General features: G+C 49.0%; 1 protein-coding gene across 1 annotated transcript; it reads left to right on the top strand.

Moving 5' to 3' along the window:
• The first annotated feature begins 1,636 nt into the window (after window positions 1-1,636).
• KIF9 (kinesin family member 9) lies at window positions 1,637-24,120 on the top strand. Its single transcript, XM_030264101.4, is given in 25 exon segments — window positions 1,637-1,792; window positions 1,794-1,839; window positions 1,841-1,951; window positions 2,411-2,488; window positions 3,674-3,795; window positions 4,984-5,071; window positions 5,643-5,808; window positions 5,932-6,038; window positions 7,058-7,282; window positions 8,314-8,397; window positions 8,531-8,623; window positions 9,173-9,320; window positions 10,616-10,680; window positions 11,780-11,857; window positions 12,771-12,839; window positions 13,482-13,586; window positions 13,866-13,921; window positions 14,328-14,445; window positions 15,959-16,080; window positions 17,381-17,545; window positions 19,864-20,072; window positions 20,601-20,780; window positions 22,177-22,292; window positions 23,038-23,142; window positions 23,908-24,120. Coding segments are annotated over 25 exon segments (2,841 nt in total). The 5' UTR covers window positions 1,637-1,715; the 3' UTR covers window positions 24,016-24,120.
• The last annotated feature ends 885 nt before the right edge of the window (window positions 24,121-25,005 follow it).

Here is a 25,005-nt window from a genome sequence, read left to right on the forward strand (position 1 = left end):
TAGGGATAAAGAGGATTTAAACAGCTCTTTGCTATGGAAAACCCACACAAATGAATAATTATTCACAGGAATTTTATAAACAATGGTGAGGATTTTATCCAGGATAAGACTGGGATAATAAACCTCCTCGCCTCGTCTCCCAGAAATGTGGGAATGCCAAGATCTGGTCACCTCCTCCTGCCACACCAACAGCCAGTTTAATCCTAAAAACACTACACCCTGCACCCCAAAGCAGCTTTGACACAGAATTCCTGCAGGTTCCAGCCCATCCTGTCACCAGTTTTACCCTGCAGAAGGCCAAGGAGGACCCCCAGCCTCAGCCCCTCTCCCGGGGATGAAGCAGTCCCCGTGTCCATGGAATGCTCCCCATCCCATGCAATGCTCCCCATCCCATGGAATGCTCCCCATCCCATGGAATGCTCCCCATCCCACATCCTGGCAGGCCCAGCCCCCTGGCAGGTTTCAGGGTGAGTAGGCAGGCAGCACCTTCCCTGTTTAATTAAAGCACGGAGTTAATTCTGCAGTGACTCAGAGCTGCGTGTGGCTCCCAGCCCACCAGCTCCTGCCAGTCTGCAATCCTGAGGGATTCCAGAAATCCTGAGGGATTCCAGAAATCCTGAGGGATTCCAGCAGCTCCTGCCACTCTGCAATCCTGAGGGATTCCAGCAGCTCCTGCCACTCTGCAATCCTGACAGATCCCAGAAATCCTGAGGGATTCCAGCAGCTCCTGCCACTCCACAATCCTGATGGATCCCAGAAATCCTGAGGGATCCCAGAAATCCTGAGGGATTCCAGAAATCTTGAGGGATTCCAGCAGCTCCTGCCACTCTGCAATCCTGACAGATCCCAGAAATCCTGATGGATTCCAGAAATCCTGAGGGATTCCAGCAGCTCCTGCCTGCCACAGGACACTCTGCCAGCCCTGCAGAGCCAGGGATACCATCCTCAGCACTTACCATGCTCGGGGATGAATTTTGGAACGCTCAGGAGGGATGTTTCCTATAAGGGAATAATGGTTCCCTAGGGAATGGTCCCTAAACCTGGATCCACAGACCCCGCAGGGCTGGGAAGGTCCCTGACACCCCACAAAGGGGCTTTGGGAGAGGTCTCAGCTCTGTCTCTGCTGCCAAACCCGTGGGAAGGGGGAACCCCAGCTCCCTCTCCCATCCCCTTTATCCCCCACCAAAAGGGTCTGGGGAACCCCAGCTGCCTCCTTCCCTCTGGGAAAGAGACTTGGGGGTCGCTCAGCCGCCTCTGGTAAGGGTTGGGGTCCCTCCTCAGGGGTCTGGGGGCTCTTGAGGAGCCCTTGAGGCCCCTCAGCATTCCCAGGAATGATGGGGGGGGGGTCCCTCAGCATCCCCCTGAAGGGATCCCCCTCAGCATCCCCCTTTAAGGATCCCCCTCAGCATCCCCCTCCCCAAAACCCGCCACCCCTCAGGGGCCGAGGTCCCCCCTCAGTGTCCCCTCAAGGACCGGGGTCCCCGCTCAGGAGCCGGGGGAGTCCCTCGAGGTCTCTCAGCCCCCCTGAAGGGTCGGGGTCCCTCATCCCCATCTCAGCCCCGCTCGGTCCCCTCAGGGCTCCGGTGCCCCCCCCCCTCCACCGCCGCCCCCGAGGGGCCGGGCCGCACCTTGAGCGTCACATCGCAGAGCTTTCCCTGCCGCCGGATCTCTCCCATCACTCCATAGCCGCGGCTGGGCAGGTCTCCCACCGAGAAATGCACCAGATCCTCGGGATCCAGCTCCGGCTCCGCCGCCGCCGCCGCTTCCAGCATCGTCCCGGCCACTCCCGTCCCGCTTCGCCCCCGCCGCGCGCTGGCCCCGCCCGGCCGCCGTACGCGGGGGCCACTTCCGGGAGGGAGCGGAAGTAGCCGTTGCCATAGAGAACCCGGAAGTGGGCGCTGCCATGGCGACCCCGGACGCCACGCCGGAATTGTCTCAAGGGGGGTCGCAGGTGGGACATGGCCCAGGGGGTGCCCGGGGGGTCGCATTCTCCTCCTCAGGGGGTGATCTGAGGTCGTATCCCATCACCAGCCCCGCATCAGTCCCCAGGCATCGCCCCCCTCCCCCCGGGCATGGCGCCTCGGGAGGTGCACTGGAGGAAAACACAGCGTGATTCAGTTTGGGATCCTTTCGGATCATCCAATTCCACCCTCTGCCACAGGCAGGGACACCTTCCGCTAGCCCAGGGTGCTCCCAGCCCCAGTGTCCGGCCTGGCCAGGGACACTGCCGGGATCCAGGCGCAGCCCTAGCTTCCCTGGACAGCTCCCAGCCCTTCCTGAGGGGTTTTCCCCAAAGTCCTGCCAAAATCTGACCTGTGGGAAGAGGAGCCTCCCGCTCGCAAGGCTGTGGAGATGTGTGGGTCATGCCCTGTGTTTTTCACGTGGGACTGGGGCTGTTTTTCCCTGGCAGGAGGAAGAGGAGCAGGAGAGCTCCGAGGGGCTGGAAAAGAGTGAAAGTTTTGCATCCAAAGCAGAGAGTGAACCAGCGGTAATTCCTGCCAGATCCTGGGGTGCTTTGGGTGGGAAGGGACCTTCAAACCCACCCAGTGCCATGGCAGGTGTCGGAATCTGAGGTATTGATGATTCTGAGATTGTAGAAAGTCTCTGTCTTTCAGCCCCGCTGCCAAAGCAGAAGCCATAATTAATCTGTGCTGGTTTCAAGGTTGTTTATTCTGTTTATCTCTAACATGTTCTGCTGCCCTGCCGCAGCTCTGTCCTGCAGGGCAGCGTGTGGGGCTCTGCCCTCAGTGGGATGGTACAAACATTAAATACCACAAACTACCTGTGCTGGATTTACAATAACGTGCCAATATCTGTCACCTACGTTGGACAGTGTGTCCCCAGCCTGAACCAACAGAAAAATGCCAACACCACAGTGAAACATGGAGGGCATGAAGAAGGAGGAAAAGGACAAGGCACACCCAATTCCTCCATCTTGTCCCCTTTGAACCCCTAATCTAGAATCCTAAAATTTTACTTTAGCACCCGTGCCACACTTAATTATTACTTATATCAAACACTTAGAGCTGGTAATTCATTCTGTAAGATTGAAAACTCTTTTCCATGGACAGAGATCACAGCCAGTGTCTCTGGGGGCTCTGTCCAGGGGGGTTCCTGACCCCTGCCAGGGTCCCAGACCTTCCAGGGCAGCAGAACATGTTAGAGATAAACAGAATAAACAACCTTGAAAAACAGCACAGACAAATTATGACTTCTTCTGTGGCAACGGGGCAGAAAGACAGAGACTTTTTACAGTCTTGGAATCATCAATCCTCAGATTCCAGCAGCAGGGACACCTCCCACTGTCCCAGGCTGCTCCAAGCCCTGTCCAGCCTGGCCTTGGGCACCTCCAGGGACCCAGGGCCGCCCCAGCTGCTCTGGGAATTCCTTCCCCTCTCCTGGTTTAAGAACCACTCCCAGCAATGATCGCTGCTGTCCTCACCTGTGCAAAGCCCCACAAAGGGCGCTGTTGCAGCAAGGAAAACGCCACTTATTTACAATTTGTAATCTCTCTGATTCCTAGTGGATTTTTTCCCAAAAAAGCTTTCCCTTCTTCCTTTCCCTGCTGTTTTTCTTGCTTTGGAGAAATAATTCCCAACTGCTCCAACAATGGGTTTGGGTTTTGTTTTTTTTTTTTTTTGGACAAATTTCTGTGGTCTCTGTGAAATCCCAGGAGCAGGAAAAGGAGAAGGAGCAGGAGCAAGAGCAAGAGCAGGAGCAGGATGAGGACCAGGACGAGGAGAGCATCATTTCCCTCCTTCTCTCTGACACAGAGCCCAAGGGTAAAAAACACAGGTATCCCCCAAATGTTCCCCTGTGCAGGCCTTTAGATTTGTTCATTTATGATCTTTTTAAATTCTAAAATTTTTAAATTAATGTGTTGATGAGCGTCTGGTGGGTTTTAGTGTTGGTTAATTACTAGTGTATTTATTTTTTGCTGTGAGATAGGATTAGGAGAAAGGTAAAATAGATTTAAAACTTTTAAAAGGGTACAAAGAAAATTTTATTAATAGTGATTTAAAGGAAAAAAAAACTAGTGAGAATTAAAAGAAACCTTTCAGAATACTACTCTTCCCCCAACTTTTTATTTTTTTTACTGATAATGTAAAGAAATTATCCCAAAAATTTTTAGTTAGTTTATTATTTTTAGAATTGTCTTTTTTTAAAGTTTATTTTGGGAGAGAAGTATTTTTTGTTAAGGTCATGGAGATTTTTTTTACAAGAAGAAAAACCAGGTTTTTTGTGGTTTTTAATTGTGCTGCTTTAAACCCAACAAATCCTGGCTCAGCTCCAACCCCCACAATTCATTTTACAGCAGCTAAACTGTGAGAGGTCACAAACATCCTGGATGTACCAGAAATCCCAAAGATTTTGTCCCAAACCAGAACTTGTCACTGCTTATTGCACAATTGTTGAGCACGGGCTGTCTGCAGGAAGAGTTTGAGGAAAAAATGTGGGATTTACACATTTCCAGGGATTTAAAAATCCTCAGTGCAAGGGGCTTTAGCAGCTGGAGCAAATCCTCCAGGCTGTGGATATTTCCTCCAGCAAATTGAAAATCAGCTGTTCACTGGAAATTTAGATTATTTTTAAAATTAAAACTCTGCCCGTGACAAAAGAAAATCCCTCTCCCATTCCTGGAAATATTTTGCTTCCCAAGGCTGAGAGGAAGAAAACTGGTGTTATGCAGCACTCCTGGGCCTGGTGCACACGAGGAAATCAGGAAATCAGGATCAGTTTGACTTTTCTCCTTCCACATCCTCAGATTTCCAACAGGACCAGGCTGGAAGGAATTTTCAGCAACTCTTTGCCCACAGTGGCTTTTCATGGGGAATAAAAACTGCAGCAAATAATTGCCAATGCTTCACTTTGAATTCTGACTCCTCTGCCTCACCTTTTGCTGAGAAATAATGTAAATTTCAGTTTAGGGAATGCAAGGGGATTATTTTCCAATTATTTTCCATTATTTTCCTCTCTCCTTAGAGCACCAAAACGAGTCCTGGCGTTCGTGCGGGTCAAGCCAACTGCTCATTTTGCCCAAGACATGATCAGGCTTGGCTCAGACAACAAGGTAGAGTCAAAGAAACTGCAGGTGGGAAAGGTTTGGAGTTTGGCTTCAGCTTTTCCAATGGAAAACCAGGATTTTTCCATCCCTTGAGGCCATGGATAATGTTCTGGGGGTGTTGGTTTTTGTGTTCCTGCTTGGCAGTGGTTTTGTCACAGCAGAGTGTGAGGATGGAAAAAACAATTCCTGTGGTACAATCACTAGGAAAAACCTCCGAAGGACTGAGGCTGGCTGATCCATGAGGATTTCCCAGTGCTAACCACAAATTGGCACAGTCTATTTCCATCCCCTCTTATGCAAATTCCTCCCTTTGCCTTCTCTTGCTTAATTAATTTCCCTGAGGCACAAAATCGCTGAAAGTTAAACAGATGAGCTTAACCACATTTCCTTTTATTTATAATATTTGTCACCAGAAATTTGAGAGCATTACCAGATACTTTTAGGACATCTAGAACCATCCAAGGCAGTGAAATAACTCCTGTTATTTGTGCTCTTTTTTTCTGCTTAACCCCAGGTCCTGAACTGCTGAAAACCCTGGGGGCTGTTGAGTTGATCTCCCTCTCTTTTTGGCTTGCAGAGCATCGAAATCTACATCCAGAAGAGTCCCAGGGGAGGAGCTGTGAATAACTCTCAGACTGACTGGTCCTTCAAGCTGGATGGGCTCCTCCACAACACTTCCCAGGAAATGGTTTATGAGACCGTGGCAAAGGGCTTGGTGTCCAGAGCTTTGCAGGGCTACAATGGTGATTTATTGCAATTATCACTCTTTTGATCAAACCAAGAGGTTGGATTTGAGCAGAGAGCCATTTGCTGTTCTGTTGGAGGCTCCCTCCCGAGTTTATGCTTTTGCTTTTGGATTTTTTTAGGCACCATCATGTGCTATGGGCAAACTGGAGCTGGCAAAACCTACACCATGACAGGAACAACCTCTGAGTACAGGAACAGAGGGATCATCCCCAGAGCTATCCAGCAGGTACTGACTGCAGCTGGCTGGGAAAAGAGGAGGGAGAAACACCAAGGAGCACTCTTCTATCACCCCTTGCTGACAGAAAAGTGTTTGAACACAATTAATGTTTTTTTTCCCTTCATTTTACCCCAGAGATGATGGTTACAGAATAAGGGAGTTTTAGTTTCATTTTCAGAGCTTGTTCCCCTTTAGTTCCTGTTTGAGTTCCTGCTGCTCCCCAAATGTCACCAAGCCTTCAAAAGAGGTGTTTTCAAACTGTCATTGTGTGAAATCAGGTTAAAACTGGTCATAAAATCACTTAAAAACACCTCTAAGGCACAGAGACAATAGCACAGGGTGCCCAGAGCAGCTGTGGCTGCCCCTGGATCCCTGGCAGTGCCCAAGGCCAGGCTGGACAGGGCTGGGAGCAGCCTGGGACAGTGGGAGGAGCTCGAATGGGATGGACTTTAAGGTCCCTTCCAACCCAAACCATTCCAGAATTCCATGACTCTATAAGATCATTAAATCCAAATCCAAGCTGAGCCCTCAGAGCTCAGATTTAGCCCCACACACTCCTGGATGCACTTGGAGCTGTTCAGAACTATTTATCTATCAATATCTATCTCTATATTACAGAAATTGATGTCTTGTATACACCTCAATGCATTTATTTGTATTTGATATCTAATTATATTTTATACCCTTCTCATTTCACATTCTTAGATTTCCAAGCAGGACAAGGCCAGAAGGAATTTTCAGCAACTGTTTGCCCACAGTCGCTTTTAATATGTATATTTTTTTGTATCTTCGTATATCTTTATATATCTTTATATCTATGTATCTTGATATATTTTCATATCTTTATATCTTCTTTTTATGTCTTAAGAAGTAGATATTTTATATCTTCTCTGTTTATATCTTACATCTCCTTATACCACACCCATTTATATCTTATATCAACATCCACCCAAATATCTTCTCCGAAAAGCCACAAATAACTGAAAACTCTCCCTGTGAATGGACACAAACCCTTTGTCTTGGTGCAGATCTTCAAGTCAGCTGCAGAATTCCTCAATATCATGGTGACTGTCCGAATTTCCTACCTGGAGATCTACAACGAGGCCTTGTTTGACCTGCTGGCGCCGGCGCTGGGCCGGGGGTGTAAGGAGAACCAGCTGTCGGTCATAGATGGTCCCCAGGGGGTTTATGTCAAGGGGCTCTCCATCCACCCTGTCAGCCACGAGGAGGAGGCTCTGCATCTCCTTTTTGAGGCAAGAGAACCCAAAGATTCCCTTTAATCCCGTGGTTGTGGCTGCTGGCTGAAGGAAAAGCAGGAGTGGGTGGCTGAAATGGTGGAAGGAGGTTCAGCCATTGAGCCCCTCTTGGTGGTGGGGAGGAAAACTGGAAACTCTTGGTCTCAAGGAAAATGTCCCTGGTTCAGGGATTCTGGAAGATGCTCCAAGAAAAGATGTGATCATGGTGCTGTTGGAACTCACACCACAGCTGTTCAGGGTGAGAGGTTTGTGAAGGAACTTTGATTACAGGGATCAGCATCTTTTCCTCATGGATGCTCCAGTTGGTGAGGAAAACAGGGATAAAGAATTGGATCTGGCTGCAGGAGGTGGATCCTCACCCAGAGCCATCTGCTGTCCTTAAAATCTTTCTCTGGCCTTTTTTATGACCCAGTGGTGTCCTGAGCTCTGGAATGTGCAGGAGCTTCCTCTTCTTTTTAAAGAGCACAAGGAGGGTGATGATGGCTGGGAGAGCTGGGAATGTTCCCCTGGAGAGGAGAAGCTCCAGGGAGAGCTCAGAGCCCTGCCAGGGCCTGAGGGGGCTCCAGGAGAGCTGGAGAGGGACTGGGGACAAGGGATGGAGGGACAGGACACAGGGAATGGCTCCCACTGCCAGAGGGCAGGGATGGATGGGAGATTGGGAATTGGGAATTCCTGGCTGGGATGGAATTCCCAGAGCAGCTGTGGCTGCCCCTGGATCCCTGGAAGTGGCCATGGCCAGGCTGGACAGGGCTTGGAGCAGCCTGGGACAGTGGAAGGTGCCCCTGCCCATCCAGGGGGTTGGATGGGATGGACTTAAAGACTCCTTCCAACATCCCTTTGTATTCCTGGCAGAGGTTCAGATCCATGCCCATCACACCTGTGGGAATTTTCAGTGCCATTTGAAGCTGGGGGAGCTCTTTGCTTTTCCAGTCATCAGAAAATGGAAAGAGCCTCAGAGATACTGCCTGCTTATCCTCAAAAAGCCACAATTCCATGAGCTGAGCCTGGAATTTTCTCTCCATTGGCAGGGTGAGACCAACAGAGTGATATCAGAGCACAGCCTGAATAAGAATTCCTCCAGATCCCACTGCATCTTCACCATATACATTGAGGTGAGAGCTCCTGCCTTGTTCCTATGGATTGAAACTATTTTATAGGGATCCAAGGGGATCTTTGCAGCCTGTTTTTTCCTGTTTTTCAGTTTTGCCTGCCCCTAAGTGCAGTTTCTCTTCCCCTCTCCCTCAGTGTCGTTCCAGAGATTACACCAATCACAAATGCCTTAAATCCAAAATCACCTTAATCGACCTGGCAGGGTCTGAGAGACTGAGCAAGACTGGGGTGAGTGGGGGGAGATCCTCAGGTTCCTTTGGGTCCCTTTGGAAAAACAGGGCAGGGAACAGAGCTGGGAAGGGTCTGGAGCACCAGGAGGGGCTGAGGGAGCTGGGAAGGGGCTCAGCCTGGAGAAAAGGGGGATCAGGGGGGACCTTGTGGCTCTGCACAGCTCCTGACAGGAGGGGACAGTGGAGGGGTCAGGCTGTGCTTCAGGGAACAGGGACAGGGGGAAATGGCTTCAGGGAGAGGTTCAGGTTGGATTTTGGGAATATTCCTTCCTGGAGAGGGCTGTCCAACTCTGGCACAGCTGCCCAGGGCAGCGGTGGAGTCCCTATCCCTGGAGGGATGTGACATCCATGTGGACGTGGCACTGGGGACATGGTCAGGGGTGGCCTTGGCAGTGCTGGGGAATGGTTGGGCCGATCCAAGAGCCTTTTCCAACCAATTTCAGCAATTCCCTAATTCTGTGGCATTCAAAATCAAAACTCAGCCCTGCTGAGGAAGCCTCCCTGTCCTGTGTGTGACCAGAGCTGTTTCCTCCTGCCCCCATTGCAGTCTGATGGCCAGGTGAGGGTGGAGGCCTCCTACATCAACAAGTCCCTGACGTTCCTGGAGCAGCTGGTCATCGCCCTGGCCGATCCCAAGCGGGAGCACATCCCCTTCAGGCAGAGCAAACTCACCCACGTCCTCAAGGACTCGCTGGGTAAGAGCTGGGAGTGCCCACAGCTCCTGCAGGACTGGCATTTCCATGGGCACGGCGAGTCCTAAGGTCATCTTTCATCAGGGAATGCTGGAATGGTTTGGCTTGGAAGCGACCTTAAGGATCATCTGTTCCTCCTCTGCCATGGCAGGGACACTTCCCACTGTCCCAGGGTGATCCAAGTGTCCAATCTGGGACATTTCCAGGGATCCAGGGGCAGCACCAGCTGCTCTGGGCATCCTGAGAAACAATTTTTACCAACACCTGGGACTCAGAGTTTTTATCCTCATTCCCTTCCTGCATCCTCACTCCACGAGACACAAACTTCACCTTTTTAGTCACTCTGTGCCTATTTCTGTGCCCTTTGGAGGGACAGTTTCACTCTGGTGTGTGCTTTGTGCTTCTTTACACTGCAAGAAGCCTTGGGTGGGATATTGGGAATGAATTCCTGGCTGGGCTGGAATTCCAGAGGAGCTGTGGGTGTTCCCTGGAAGTGTCCAAGGCTGGACAGGGCTTGGAACAGCCTGGGACAGTGGGAGGTGTCCCTGTCATGGCAGGGGTGCCACTGGATGATCACTAAATCCCTTCCACCCCAAACCAGTCTGGGATTCTGTTGGAACCCTGGTTACTTAAAATTTTAGACTTTCTTTGTTAACAGGCAGTGACCCCCAAGAAAACACTGCATTTAACTTAAAACTGTAGAAAAAACTTTCCAAAATTAAATAATAAAACTAAAAGTATATGTACATAATTTAAATAAAAGTGTGTAATATCACATAGTAGAAAACTTAAAGTTTAAAGTTTTAAAATATATAAGTATATAAATAGATATATATTTATATATAAGTATATATTTTATAATCTATATTATAAATATATAATAAAATATAAATACATATTCATATATATTATAAAAATATATTATAAATATATATTTTATAATATATATTATAAAATATATAATATATAAATATATATAAAACAGGATAAAAGTTTTAAGACAAAAGCTAATCCTTTATTTTCTTCTTCACAAGTTTAAATAATATTATGTAATTAAATTTTAAAAATCCGCATTACAGATCACAAGTTAAAAATAAAACTAATTTAAGTATCGTTTCTTAATTAAACAATTTATCCTTAAAAAACTCTGTTAAAAAAATATACAACTCCATTTTTGTCTCTCCTGTATTTTAATCAGCACATAAGAAAACACGCTGCAGGAAAGGAAATAACAACAACAAAAAAAATCACCCAAAATGATATTATTTGCTTTATTTTTATTACTATTTTTTTCTCAGGGGGAAAATGCAACACTGTCCTGGTGACAAACATCTATGGGGAAGCTGAGCACATGGAAGAGACGGTGAGTTGGAGGAATTCCTGCAGAATCCAGCCTTGCTCCTGCTTGGTTCAAGGAACAATCTCTGGATGGTTTTGGCAGGGAAACCTCCTGCCTAATTCATCCCAAATTTTGGGGAGTTCATCTTATCCCAAAGGCTCAAATCCAAATTCCTGTCAGATGAAAACCTGGAGCAGAGCAGGAGCTGCTTGGATTTAAACTCACTGGAGAGATAATAATAGTAATAATAATAGTAATAATAGTAATAGTAGTAGTAGTAGTAGTAGTAGTAGCAATAATAATAATAATAATAATAATAACAATAATAATAATATAACAATAACAATAATAACAATAATAACAGTAATAATAGTAATAATAATAATATTATTGACATTAACATGAACATTAATATTATTATATTATAATATTATACTGTGATATTATTATTGATACAAAATCCATTAAAATATATACTAATATATTGATTATTAATATAGATATTATAATTTATCATTAATAACATATTATTAACATAATGACCATATTAATTTTTATTTATTACTTTTAACAATATATAGTGTGTAATACTATATTAATAAGACAATAATATATTCTATCATATGATATAATAATATATAATACAATAATATATCATATTATACAATTATAATATTGATAATATATAGTAATTATTATTGAATAATTACTATTACTATTATTACTATTACTATTATTGCTATTACTATTATTGCTATTAATATTATTACTATTACTATTATTAATGTGTTTCCATGGGACATCCCCTCATGGACTCCCTGGAATTGCTCCAGTTCACAGCAGAGCTGAGCTGGCTCCCTGCTGGAGCAGGAATGAGGAGGGACCTCCCAGAGGTTGTTTTTTTAGCCTAAATTTTTTAACCTAATAATTTTTAAATTATCAAATGGGTGAAATTCCCCCTGTGTGAGCTGGGTCCATGGCAAACAGGGAGGAATCACCTGGAACAATTCACAGATTTTATATCTCTCTGCTTTAGGGTCTGACAGAATTAAGTAGAAAGATTAGGAAAATGATATTTATGGCAGTATCCTATTTTTATTTACTTTAAACCTTTGTTTTGCAGCTGTCCTCCCTCCGTTTTGCCACCAGGATGAACTGGGTGACAGCAGAGCCTGTCCCCAACGGGCCCTTCTACCAAGAGGTATGGACAGCAGGGGCCTGCAGAAAGGGGAATGTTATAATTTTATCATTAATATTTAGGATAAGAACCTGAAAAACCTGAGGAAAATCAGGTAGTTTCATAAACAACCTTTCCACAGCCAAGCTGACACTGCTGATTTTAGGTGGGTGATAAAATGGATCAATATTAAACCTATTTATAGGTTTTTAATTGTGACTCCCTGGTCTAAGGCACAACCATGCAAGTGGTCACTTCTTCCTGGGAATTCTTTCTTCTGCACATCCCACATTTTTCTGATGAGATTCAGCTCTCAACAGAGAGGTTTTATGGTGAATTATTCCCCTGAGATGCAAGGAAATCATCTCCAGTCCTCCTGCAGCTTTATCCCTGTTGCTGCTGGTAACAGAACAGCTTCTCCACAATTAGAAAATTTGGGTAATTAAGGAAATCATTTAAAGGAAGGGATCACAGGATATTAGAGTGCACTTTCAGAGTGAGAACCAAACTGGAGGAGCTGAAATTGAAAGGAAACTTTGTGGTTTGCTGCTCCAGAGGTCACTGCAAAGCAGCTCAGTGCCCACTTCTCCCTGAATCCCAAGATTTTTGTGCTCAATTTTCTGGAAAGGCATTTTAAAAAGTGAATTCTTGAAGATATTCCATGGTATGGAGAAATTCAGTCAAATCCAGCACAGAAAGATTTCCCCTTTGTCCCAGTTACTGTCAGAGCTGCTGAGTTCAGAGGTGAGCCCTGCACAATGCTTGGCTTCCAGGGTGATATTCCAGATCCTGGAATTTGATGGTCCCTGCAATTCCAGACCAGGAAATCATCCCATTAAAACTCAGTGAGATGTTCTCCAGTGTTGCTTTTAGCAAGTTTTTTTTTTTTTTTCCAATATAATTTAGTGGTTTGCTCGACCTTTTTTTTCCCTGCTAGGCCTCAGTGAAGGTTCTGGAGGAGGAGATCCAGCTCCTGAAGCAAGAGCTGATCATGCAGAACAGCTTGGTGAGGAGCAGTGAACTCACTGTCCAGTGGGGTTGTGTCCTTCCCTCTGTTCCCAGCACCATCCTCTGAGGCTCAGGGAAACCTCAGAAGGTCCCACACAGAGGGATGGAGTTGGAATTTCAATCCCCAGCCACTGGAGGTGGAGTTTGGCTTCGTCCCAGACTCTTGAAGCTCTTCTCTTGGTTTGTTGCTCCCAAATCCCATCTCCTGCCAAGTCAGGTGATGACAATCCCAAGCAGAAATGGGCACAGCAATTCCAGGTGTTTGCCACACCAGTGGAATCACAGAATTCCAGAATGGTTTGGATTGGAAGGGACCTTAAAGCCCATCCCACCCCACTCTTGCCATGGCAGGGACACCTGTCACTGTCCCAGGCTGCTCCCAGCCCTGTCCATGACACTTCCAGGGATCCAGGGGCAGCCCCAGCTGCTCTGGGCACCCTGTGCCAGGGCCTGCCCACCCTCCCAGCCAGGAATTCCTGCCTTAAATCCATCCTGAATCCCCCCTCTTTTAGTTTAAAGCTGTCACTCCTTATCCCACCACGACAGGACCTGCCCAAAGCTTTGTCCCTGTTGTTCTCACCAGCTCCCTCAGCTGTTTGTAACTCCCTGATTCTCAGTTTTCCAATATTTTTTTTTTCAGACAGATAATTCCTTGATGAGTTACAACCCCCTGACTACAGCCCAGAGAGCAGAAATCAAATCCCAAGTCCAGAAATACCTCAGAGGAGTCATTGAGGAAATCGATGTAAGTAATGAAAGAAAGACTTAAATCCTGATTCCATCCTCTTTTCCTCCAAGAGAGGAGCACTGACAATGTTTTTTGAAGAGGCTATTTTTCACCCCAAAACCACTACAGAATTGTTTTTTGCTTTGTTATGTCTGTTTCTTGTTTTCATTCAATTTTTGCTGGTTTGGCATCTCCAGGAGACTTTTCCTTAATCTTAAAACCCTTTAAACAGATTTATTTGGAACTCCTTTATATAATTAATACCAAAACTGATGGCTTTGTACCTCTCTTCCTCAGATTGTGAATGTCAGGCAGATCCAGGAGGTGTTTAGACAGTTCAAAGTGATTTTAAAGTAAGTCCAGAGATCTCAGAGTGGTTTGGGTTGGGAAGAACCTTAAGGATCATCCCATTCCATGGGCAGGGACACCTCCCACTATCCCAGGCTGCTCCAAGCTCCCTCCAACCTGGATTAAAGGTTCAAACAAGGGGATAGGACTGAGCAGAGTTAGTATGGTTTGATGTGGACCTTTAAAAGGTCCTGGAAAGTTTTAAAATAACCATCAAAAAGCTTTAATACTAAAAAGCCCTAAAGGAATATCATGGGAAAGGAGAGGAAGGGAGTGGACAAAGGTTATCATGGGAAACATGGGGGGGTGTTGAGGGATAAAACCACAGGTAAAAGGGGTTTTTGTTTGGGAATCTGGCTTTGGCAAGAATCACAGGTGGGAAAGGTTCCTAAAGGGCTGTTTTTTCCTTAGCCAACAGGAGGAAGAAGTGGAGAGCAGGCTCTGGAGCAAGTACGGGCTGAGATACATGATTGAGTCTGGGTCCAGTTCTAGTTTTGATCTGTGTTTGGAGAAGGAGCAGGAGGACATGGTAATGCCTGGGGCTTGACCTGGCCCAGAATCCACCTGGGAGCTGGCTCCTTTGCTGCCCAAATGGGAATTGTATAAAGCAGATTTTTCCTTGTGGAAATCAAACTCAGAAATGTCACTGGGGTGAGTTTGTCATAAAATGTGTCCAGAGCAGAGATGCACCATGAACAAAGAGGAATTCCTGGCAGCAGAGGGATTCATTGGGCCCTTTATCTGCACAGAATAATTCATGAAATGGGAATTAGAATCCCAGAAAGGTTTGGGTTGGAAGGAACATTAAAAATCATCCTATCCCATGGGCAGGGACACCTCCCACTGTCCCAGGTTGCTCCAAACCAAATCCAACCTGGCCTTGGGCACATCCAGGGGCAGCCACAGCTTCTCTGGGAATTCCATTCCGAGGCCTTCCCACCATCCCAGGCAGGAATTGCTTCCCAATATCCCATTTAAACAGTGCCCCTTTCACTTTAAAGCCTCCTTAATGTCCTGTACAATGCAATCTCCAAAGTGACTTGTGTGTCACTGGGTTGGAGAAGGTGAGGTCCTGCCTCTGCTGAGATCCCTTTTTTAATCCTTATAATGTCTGGAGCCAAGTGTATAAATCCCACCTAATCCATAAATCCTCCTGTGGGCTCTCAGAGACTTTTTAATTCCCACATTAGGCTGTTCCAGGGGATGGAGGAGCTGCTGGGTGAGGCCTGGACAGCTTCCATGGTGTGCAAAAATGGGATATTCCTTTGTGTTTCCATGTTTCTGTGCTTCCATGGTGGGCACAAATGGATATTCCTTTGTGTTTCCTTTCTGTGCTGCCATGGTGTGCACAAATGGGATATTCCTTTGTGTTTCTGTGGTTCCATGGTGTGCACAAATGGATATTCCTTTGTGTTTCCATGTTTCTGTGCTTCCATGGTGTGCACAAATGGGACATTCCTTTGTGTTTCCATGTTTCTGTGCTTCCATGGTGTGCACAAATGGATATTTCTTTGTGTTTCCATGTTTCTGTGCTTCCATGGTGTGCAAAAATGGGATATTCCTTTGTGTTTCCATGTTTCTGTGCTTCCATGGTGTGCACAAATGGGATATTCCTTTGTGTTTCCATGTTTCCTTTCTGTCTTTTCATGGTGTGCACAAATGGGATATTCCTTTGTGTTTCCATATTTCTGTGCTTCCATAGTGTGCACAAATGGATATTCCTTTGTGTTTCCATGTTTCTGTGCTTCTGTGGTGTGCACAAATGGGATATTCCTTTGTGTTTCCATGTTTCTGTGCTTCCATGGTGTGCACAAATGGGACATTCCTTTGTGTTTCCATGTTTCTGTGCTTCCATGGTGTGCACAAATGGGATATTCCTTTGTGTTTCCATGTTTCTGTGCTTCCACGGTGTGCACAAATGGATATTCCTTTGTGTTTCCATGTTTCTGTGCTTCCATGTTGTGCACAAATGGGATATTCCTTTGTGTTTCCATGTTTCTGTGCTTCCATGGTGGGCACAAATGGGACATTTGTGTTTTCAGGAAGGAATAACTAATAAGGACGATGATTTGGAGCAGGAGGATGATGCAGGGACTCTGGAGATTGAAAGTCCTCCTACATCCCCCATTCCTCGTGGGAAGAGGGAAGCCAAGAAGGATGATGAGTGAGTTGAGCAGTCACACACCTCTCCTTTACTGCTGATAATCATGGAATTGTCAGGATTGGAAAAGCCTTCCAAGACCATTCAGTCCAACCATTCCCCAGCACTTCCAAGACCACCCCTGACCACGTCCCCAGGTGCCACATCCACAGGGATTTAAATCCCTCCAGGGATGGAGACTCTACCACTGCCCTGGGCAGCTGGGCCAGGGCTGGAGAGCCTTTTTGGGGAAGGAATATTCCCAATATCCAACCTGAAGTGTTTCCCCTTGTCCTGTCCCTGTTCTCTGGCACCTCCTGTCCCCCTCAGGGCCTTTCCCAGCTGTTGTCCCCAATCCTTGTGGTGCCCCAAGTGCAGGTCAGGTCAGGCAGGAATGTGCAGCCCATGGAGGACGGAATGGAGGGAGCTGCCAGAGGAGCAGAAGAGATTTGGGGAGGGAAGGGGGAGCCAGCCAGTCCTGAGCAGAGGAAGAGCCTTCAATGTACAGAAATAAACCCTGCTTGGTTCCTCCCTGACATTTCCCCAAAGCCCTCATGGAGGGAGCAGAACCACCAAGGCTTTGGTGTCCATGTGACCCCTGGGCTCTGCTGTGCTGTTCTGGTTTCAGGGAGACTCCAGGAGATGTGGCAAACACTCCTCTGCCTGTATTCCAAATCCCGCTCTCCTGCTCACACCATTCCTAAGGAAGAAATCCCCTGGCAGGGTGGGCAGGCCCTGGCACTGCCCAGAGCAGCTGTGGCTGCCCCTGGATCCCTGGCAGTGCCCAAGGCCAGGCTGGATTAGGTTTGGAGCAGCCTGGGACAGTGGGAGGTGTCCCTGCCATCCAGGGGTGGGTTGGGATGGCTTTTAAGGTCCCAACTGAACCCATTCCATGATTCCATGATGATTCTGTTTCTATTCCCTGCAGATGAAGCTGGAGGGGTTTGTGGAGGGAAAGGAGCAGGGAGCCAGGCTTGGTTTGAAAGTGGGCTTGGATCAAATCCTTGGGGATTTCTTTTGGAGAGGGTGTTAGCCTTTGTCCAGCTGTGCCCAAAGCTGGGCAGGGTGGGGCTGCTGTCCCTGAGATCCTTCTCAGGAGAGCTCCTCCAGCCTGGCCTGTATCCCACAGTACTCTGAGGATGAAGGATTTGTGGGAACAAGGCTGGTTTTATTCCTTGTCAGTGGGTATTTCCCTGGAAACTTTGGTAGAAGCTGCCTCAGATCAGTCTGGAACTCAGCAAAGCCAAACCCTCAGCGTGTTTTGGTTCCAGATCCCTCTGGTGAAGGAATTAATGAATCTGGATTGTGTTTTTCCCCCTGTCAGGAAGGAAAGCTCCAGGAGCCCTCCTCCTGAGACAAGTCAGGATGAATCCTCACAATCCAAAACACCCACCATAGATCTGGAAGAGGAAGAGAAAGAGGAAGGAGGTGACCAGGACAGTGATGAAGAGCCCACAATCCCATCTTCAGAGGATTTCCAGAACCTCAGGTAGGTTTTCCCTGGGAGGGAGTAAATCTCTTTTTCCAGAGGGTACTTTACACTGGATTGTGTTCCCTGAGTGCAACTCCAAGGCAAAGAGGAGAGATTTGGAGATCTGCAGGGAATACAGGACAGAGTGTTGGTGGGAACACCCTGAACTCCACATGATGATGGTGGGGGTCACCTCTGCTTCCAGCTCTGCCCTGCCCACTTGCTCCTGAATATTTAAAAACTTCATTTATTTTATTTAATTTAAATTTAATTTTATTTTAATTCATTTAATTCTTTAATCTCTAAAAGCTGCAGCATCCCTTTGGTGAGTGGGAAAACTGCAGGGAGACCTCACATGCAGCCAGAAATCCCCACAGTCTTGGACATGCAGCTAAAGAATCATGGAATTCCAGGCTGGCTTGGGTTGGAAGGGAATTTAGGGATCATCCCTTTCCACCCCAACTCCCACTGTCCCAGGCTGCTCCAGCCTGGCCTTGGGCACTGCCAGGGATCCAGGGGCAGCCACAGCTTCTCTGTGAATTCCATCCCAGCCAGGAATTCCTAATTCCCAATCTCCCATCCATCCCTGCCCTCTGGCAGTGGGAGCCATTCCCTGTGTCCTGTCCCTCCATCCCTTGTCCCTTTCATTTCTTCAGGTCCTGGCAGGGGCTCTGAGCTCTCCCTGGAGCTTCTCCTCTCCAGGGGAACATTCCCAGCTCTCCCAGCCCTGGGGCAGCTCTGGGGGCTCCTCTGGGTCTCTCAGCAGCTCCAGGTCCTTGTGCTGCTGGATCTGGGGCTGGGGCAGCTCTGCAGGTGAGGTCTCACCTGAGGGGCAGAGGGGCACAATGCCCCACTCCTGCTGCCCACACTGGGGACCAGCCCAGGATTTGTGCTTTGTGGGTTCCAGCAGAGCACTGAATTGTTGCAGAATTCCCTCCTGGAGCTCCTCACTGTGTTTCCATGCCCTCCACACAGGATTTGTGTCCCTCTGATGTTCCCAGGGCTGGCAGGACAGGCTGCTGCAGCTGCAGGAGGCACATCCCAGAGCACTTCCAGCAGCTGGGAGCTGCCTCTGGGAGCTGGAGCTGTGGCACTCTGCCCAGGAGCTGTTGTTTACAGCCCAGTGCCAGCGTCACACAGCCCTGGAGCAGCTGGAAAATGCCCTTAAGAGGGCACCCAGGGAAGGCAGGAGCTGGAGTTGGGAGTGAGGAATGTGGAGCCCTCTGGGTACCTTGGAAAGAGATGAGCTTTAAAGTCCCCTCCAACCCAAATCATTCCACGGTTTTCTGTTTCTCCCAATCCCATCCTGCTCTCCAGGAGTATCTGTGGAATGTGACATTCTCCTTTTCTTGCCTGGGGTGGCTCATATTGGAATAACACCAGATGCTCACAGGGACATGCTGGCATCAAAGCCATTCCACAGAAAAGTCAGGAATGGCACTTGGAATTGTGACTTGGAAAACATGCAGGACTTGCAAGGCGTGGCAGCAGTGTTGTGGAGCTGGCCAGTGCTTGGGGCTGCGGGGTTTGGCTCCAGAGGGGGCTGATCCTGCTGGGAATGCAGCAAAGGCATTTGTTTAACAATAGGGAGGAACAATATCCATGAATTTGGTGAAAATTCAACCCATGAAAGGCCAGCTTTCCAGGGAATACCCAGTTGTGAGGCATCTCCTGAGGAATATGGTGTCAGGGTGAAGAACTTTGTTCTGGGAGCAGCCTGGGGGACAGTGGGTGTTGGGGCTGGCATGGGAACTGTGCCAGGGACCCCAAAGGAACCCACTGAAACCCCATCAGACCTCAGCTGTGGCTATTCCCAAAAACTGGGGTGGCCACACCTCAAATCCTGAGTGGAGTTCTGGGCCCCTCACCATAATGAGCATATCCAGGACAGGGAATGGAGCTGGGGGAGAGTGGAGTCCCAGGAGTGGCTGAAGGAGCTGGGAAGGGGCTCAGCCTGGAGAAAAGGAGAATCAGGGGGGACCTTGTGGCTCTGCACAGCTCCTGACAGGAGGGGACAGCCTGGGGAACAGGGACAGGAGGAGAGGGAATGGCCTCAGGCTGGGCCAGGGGAGGTCAGGGTGGAAATTGGGAATGTTCCTCCTGGAAAAGGCTCTCCAGCCCTAAGGACAGCTGCCCAGAGCAGTGGTGGTTCCCCATCCCTGGAGGGATGTGACATCCATGTGGATGTGGCACTTGGAGACATGGGTCAGGGGTGGCCTTGGCAGTGCTGGGGGATGCTTGGACTCAAAGATTTTGCAGAGCTTTTCCAAGCTGAAGCACTCAGTGCACGCTGCAGGGCAGGGCAGGGTGAGCTCTGTGTCTGTGTCTGCTTTCAGGCCCCCTGTGTCCAAGCAAGAGGCCTTTGAGCTGTTTAAGAAGGTGACTGGACAGGAGATCCACCGGATCTTCAGGGACAACAAGAGAATCCTCATTGCCAAGAAGAAGAGAAGCCATGCTGTGGCACAGGAGATCAACAGCCTCAAGCAGCAGATGGAGGCAATCAAGGAGGCTCTGGAGGCTCAGAAGCAGAAGCGGAGGCAGGAGGGTGAGGAGGCAGCACGGGACAGGGGATGGAGCTCTGGGCTTCGGGGTCTCATCTTGATCTCAGCCTTTATTTGATTTAATTTAATAGAGGTGCTGGTTAAGGAATTACCCTGAGATAGGGTTTGCCTCTGCATTCACAATATTTCCTCTGTCCCTATGTGATTTCCAGGTTCCAGAGCAGTGGTCATAGAATTCCAGAATGGTTTGGGCTGGAAGGGATGTTAAGGACATTCCCACTCCACCTCTGCCATGAGCAGGGACACCTTCCACTGTCCCAGGCTGCTCCAAACCAAATCCAACTTGGCCTTGGACACTTCCAGGCACTCAGGGGTAGCCACAGCTTCTTTGGGCAACCTGTGCCTCCCAACCCTCCCAGCCAGGAATTGCTTCCCAACATCCCATCTAAACAATCCCAGGGATTTTTCCCCTGAGAGCCAAGTCAGACCCTCCATCAGGTGTCACATCTGCAGAGCCCTGTCCCTGCTCTTCACCCTCACCAGGACCTTCCCTTCCTTTTCTCCCTCTCCAGGACAATACATGGATGAGAAAGGACAGGTGATCATCGATGAGGAGGAGTTCTCCCTCATCCTGAAGCTGAAGGGGCTGAAGGAGGAGCACAGGGCTGGCTTTACCGAGCTGCAGGACCTGAAGGCAGAGATCCAGTACTGCCAGCAGCTCTTGGATAAGTGCAGGAAAAGGCTCATCTCAGGTACAGAGCACCAGGGCTCAGCAGCCTCCAGCTCAGCTGGGATAAATCCAGACTGGAGCACTCCCAAACATCATGGGAGGAAGGGACCTTAAAGCTTATCCAGTTCCAATCCCCTCCCACTGTCCCAGGTTGCTCCCAGCCCTGTCCAGCCTGGCCTTGGGCACTGCCAGGGATCCAGGGGCAGCCACAGCTGCTCTGGGCACCCTGTGCCAGGGCTGCCCACCCTCCCAGCCAGGAATTCCTTCCCCAGATCCCATCCAGCCATTCCCTTTGTCCTGTCCCTCCAGCCCCTTGCCAAATTACCACTCTCTGTTGTCCTGTGTCCTGTTGCCTTCCAGAATGGATTTTATCCAGAATCAGGTGGGGTTTTCTGACCTAACCTTGAACTGCTGCAGATCCTCTCTTCCAGATAGTGTCCCTCTACTTCTTGATCCCACCCCTACATGGGGGAAAAAGCCTCCCACAAGGAATCTTACACTGCTGACCTCAGATCTCCTCCTTGATTTTATTGAATAGAGTTGCTGGTTAAGGAATTGCCCTGGAATAGAGCTTTGCTTCTGGATTCCCAATATTTCCTCTGTCCCTGTGTGATTTCCAGCTTCCAGAGTTGCAGCTTTATCAGGAAAAGGAGCTTGGCCACAGCTCTGCCTGGCAAATCCCTGCAAATTCCTGCTGGGCTCCACCTGTGCATTCAAACTGCCCCTGCTGTATCCCTGGATTTGCTCCTATAAGGGAAGCTGGTCCCTGTAGGAATTCCAGATTTCCAAACATTTGGACGCTGTGCACATGGCAACATTTGCCAGGGGGCAGCTTGGATCCATCAGAGTATCCCACGCTGGAATAAATGGGATAATCATTCCCATCATTCCAGGGATAAACAGGCCCCAATCACAGCTGTGCCACTGCTTTCTGTGGCATCCAGGTTTGGCATTTCTGGCTGCTCCAGATGTTTGCTGTTTGTTCAGACATCCAGGGCTCACCCAGATCAGGAGTGGGAAATGCCCAGGATTAATAAGGACATAATTCCCACCTGCTGTGTGTTCTCACTGCCTATTATGGGGTGGCAAATGGCTGTACTTGAGTGTGTGGGTTTGAAATCTGAGCCCCAGCCGTGCTGCTCGTTCCAAAGGGATTTTGGGGGCTGCAGGACTGGTGCCTTCTCTTGGCCAGGGGACTGTCCCCAGAGCTGGCCACCACCTCCTGGCCACCTCAGCACAGCCAACAGCCTCCTTAAATTCACTTTTCCAATCATTTAAACTCCAAATCCTGGAGTTCTGAGCTTCTGTCTGAGGGTTTAAAGAGCACTGAGATCCTGCCTGATCCATAGGGACAAGCACTCCATGCTGTTTTTTGGGTCATTAATTACAGCCATTAATTGCCCCTCTTTGCTTTGCAGAGTTTGAGATCTGGTACAACGAAAACGTCCGTCTCCCTAAAGATGTGAAGAAAGCTCTGGAGCCTGGTGGGAACATCAGACCTGGAATGGTTCCCTTAAAGAGAGTCATGTGCCTGGTGAGTTATCCCAGAGCTCTGCTGATTCTCCTCGGGAGCCACGTGTGGGGTGTGAGGGAATGAGGGAGGAGGAGAAAAAGGAGAAGGAGGAGAAGAAAGGGAATATCTGGAGCCACATCCTGCTGTCACATTCCCTTCACTGTCTGGAGGCTAAATCAGGACAGTGACTGAGCACCTGGGCATCCGTGGAAGATCAGGAACTGGGCAAAGTGCCTGGGGCTGCAGGGATGTTTGGATTCCCAGCCTGTGGGATCACAGGTTTGCAGCCAAACTCTTGTGGCACTGGTCAGTACCAGTCCTGTGGTAGGAGCCACTGTGGGGACCTGGGTCTTTTCTCATCCTGAAAAGCACATTTCTGTTCAACTCCCATTTCCCAGAATTCTTGCATCTAAAAAAAGTGTGACCAGAAGGGAGGAATTCTGCACCTCTGAGGTGACACCCCACCAGCAGAGCTGCCCCAGCCCTGGATCCAACAGCACAAGGACTTGGAGCTGCTGGAGAGACCCAGAGCAGGCCCCAGGGCTGGAGCCAGGCTGGGAGAGCTGGGAATGTGTTTTCCTGTGGGAAAATCCCAACCCTTGCAGGTTTTTGCCCAAAGCTGCTCCTCCGAGGTGTGGAAAGGGGAACTTCTCACTTCCAGGGTTTTCCTGGCTGAGTTGGTGTTTGGTGCAGCAAAGGGGATCCTTGTCCCAGGTCTCCAGGTGTGTGCTTTGCACATGGAATGGGGAATGCTTTTCCCTGGCAGGATGAAGACGTGCAGGACAAGTTTGAGCGGGTGCAGGAGACGGCGCTGCCGGACTGCCCGGGCTCCCTGTCCTTCTACAAGGCCAGGATGAAGACAGATCAAAAGGTAACCCCAGCTGGGCCTGGGAGAACCCCAGAATGGATTGGGATGGAAGAGACCTTCAGATCATCCAGATCATCCAGCCCCTGTCCCTCCAGGGACACCTTCCACTATCCCAGGGTGCTCCAAGCCCTGTCCAGCCTGGTTAGAACAAATTCACCCAGAGAGAGCTGGGAATGTTCAGCCTGGAGAAGGCTCCAGAGGGAACTCAGAGCCCTTCCAGGGCCTAAAGAGCTGGAGAAGGACAAGGGATGGAGGGACAGGACACAGGGAATGGCTCCCACTGCCAGAGGGCAGGGATGGATGGGATATGGGAAGGAATTCCTGGTGGGGAGAGGCTGGGATGGAGTTCCCAGAGAAGCTGTGGCTGCCCCTGGATCCCATGGAGTGTCCAAGGTCAGGCTGGATTTGGTCTGGAGCAGCCTGGAACAGTGGAAGTTGTCTCTGTCCATGGAATGAGGTGGATTGGGATAAGCCTTAAGGTCCAACTAAAATAATTCTGGGATTCCATGAAAACATCTCAAACATCTTTTCAGTGCTCAGGAGAACTTCCTAAGGATTTCTGTCCTCTCCTTGGAGCCTCCTTGGGATCTGCTCTCAGCAGAGCAGTGCTGGTGTAATGGGGATTTTCCCAGCTCTTTCCAGCACCACTTGGAAAGTCTGAGAAGGCATTTGATTTTATTTTTCAGGAAAAAAGCTTTTACAGGTGAGAACCGTGCTCTGAGAGCTGAGCTGAGCTCAGTGTGATCCCTTTGTGTTCCCTGTTCCCAGCAAACCTTCAACAGGACCATGGCGGCCCTCCGGAAAATCCACAGGAAACCCGGACTGGTCCCGGCTGCTGGGAAGAAGAAAGGCCTGTCCTTCCTGTCCCTCACATAGCCTGGATCCCAGCATTCCCGAAGGAATGCCACCTCAGGAAGTGCCTCCTGCTCTCATCCACCATCGATTTATAAAAATAAACAGCAGGAAAAGTGAACCACGCAACCTTTGGGCAGGCAGGGAGTTCTAACTGGGAATCAATGCTGCTGTTTGGACAGGACACGAGCCAGGCAGTTCCAGCAGCTCCACTTGTTTTCCTGAGCCTCTGGAAAAGGCAGGATCACAGCACAAAGGTTGCTGTGGATAACCCAGGCTGCTCCTGATTCCCTCTTTCCTGCTGCTCGAGCTGCAGGCTCTCCTGTTGTTCCCATTGGAGCAACAAGTCGTGGCTTGGCCTGTTGGATCTGCCTGGAGAAGGGAATGAAACAAAGATTCATTTCTGGGGAATCACGGAATGGTTTTGGTTGGAAAAGTCCTCCAAGGTCAAGTCCAACCATTCCTCAGCAGTGCCAAGACCAACCCTGACCGTGTCCCCAAGTGCCACATCCACAGGGCTTTTAAACCCCTCCACCCCTGCTCTGGGCAGCTGGGCCAGGCCTGGAGAGCCCTTTCCAAGAGGAACATTCCCAATATCCCACCTGAACCTGCCCTTGAGGCCGTTCCCTCTTGTCCTGTTCCCTGGGAGCAGAGCCCCACTCCTCCTGGCTCCAACCTTCCTCCTGGGAATTGCAGGAGCCAGAAGGTGCCCCCTGAGCCTCCTCTTCTCCAGGATGAGCCCCTCCAGCTCCTTCAGAAGGATTTGGGGTCTAGAGGAGAATGCTGAAAGCCCCAAATCAACAGCCCTCAGCTGCCAAAACCAGCACCAGCCATGGCAGGAGCATCCCCAGTTCAGGCATCCCAGATTTTCCCCAGGCCAGCCCCAGCTCCATGGAGAACTGGGAAAGTGAATGGATCCACGGTGCTCAGTTTGCTTGGATCTGTTGGAGCTTCCTTCTGTCCCCAAAACAGCACCTGGCCCCTGGGAGGGCACTGAGAACATCCCAGAAATCA

The sequence above is a fragment of the Taeniopygia guttata genome, chromosome 2 (genome assembly GCF_048771995.1).
Source record: "Taeniopygia guttata chromosome 2, bTaeGut7.mat, whole genome shotgun sequence".
Taxonomy (NCBI): domain Eukaryota; kingdom Metazoa; phylum Chordata; class Aves; order Passeriformes; family Estrildidae; genus Taeniopygia; species Taeniopygia guttata.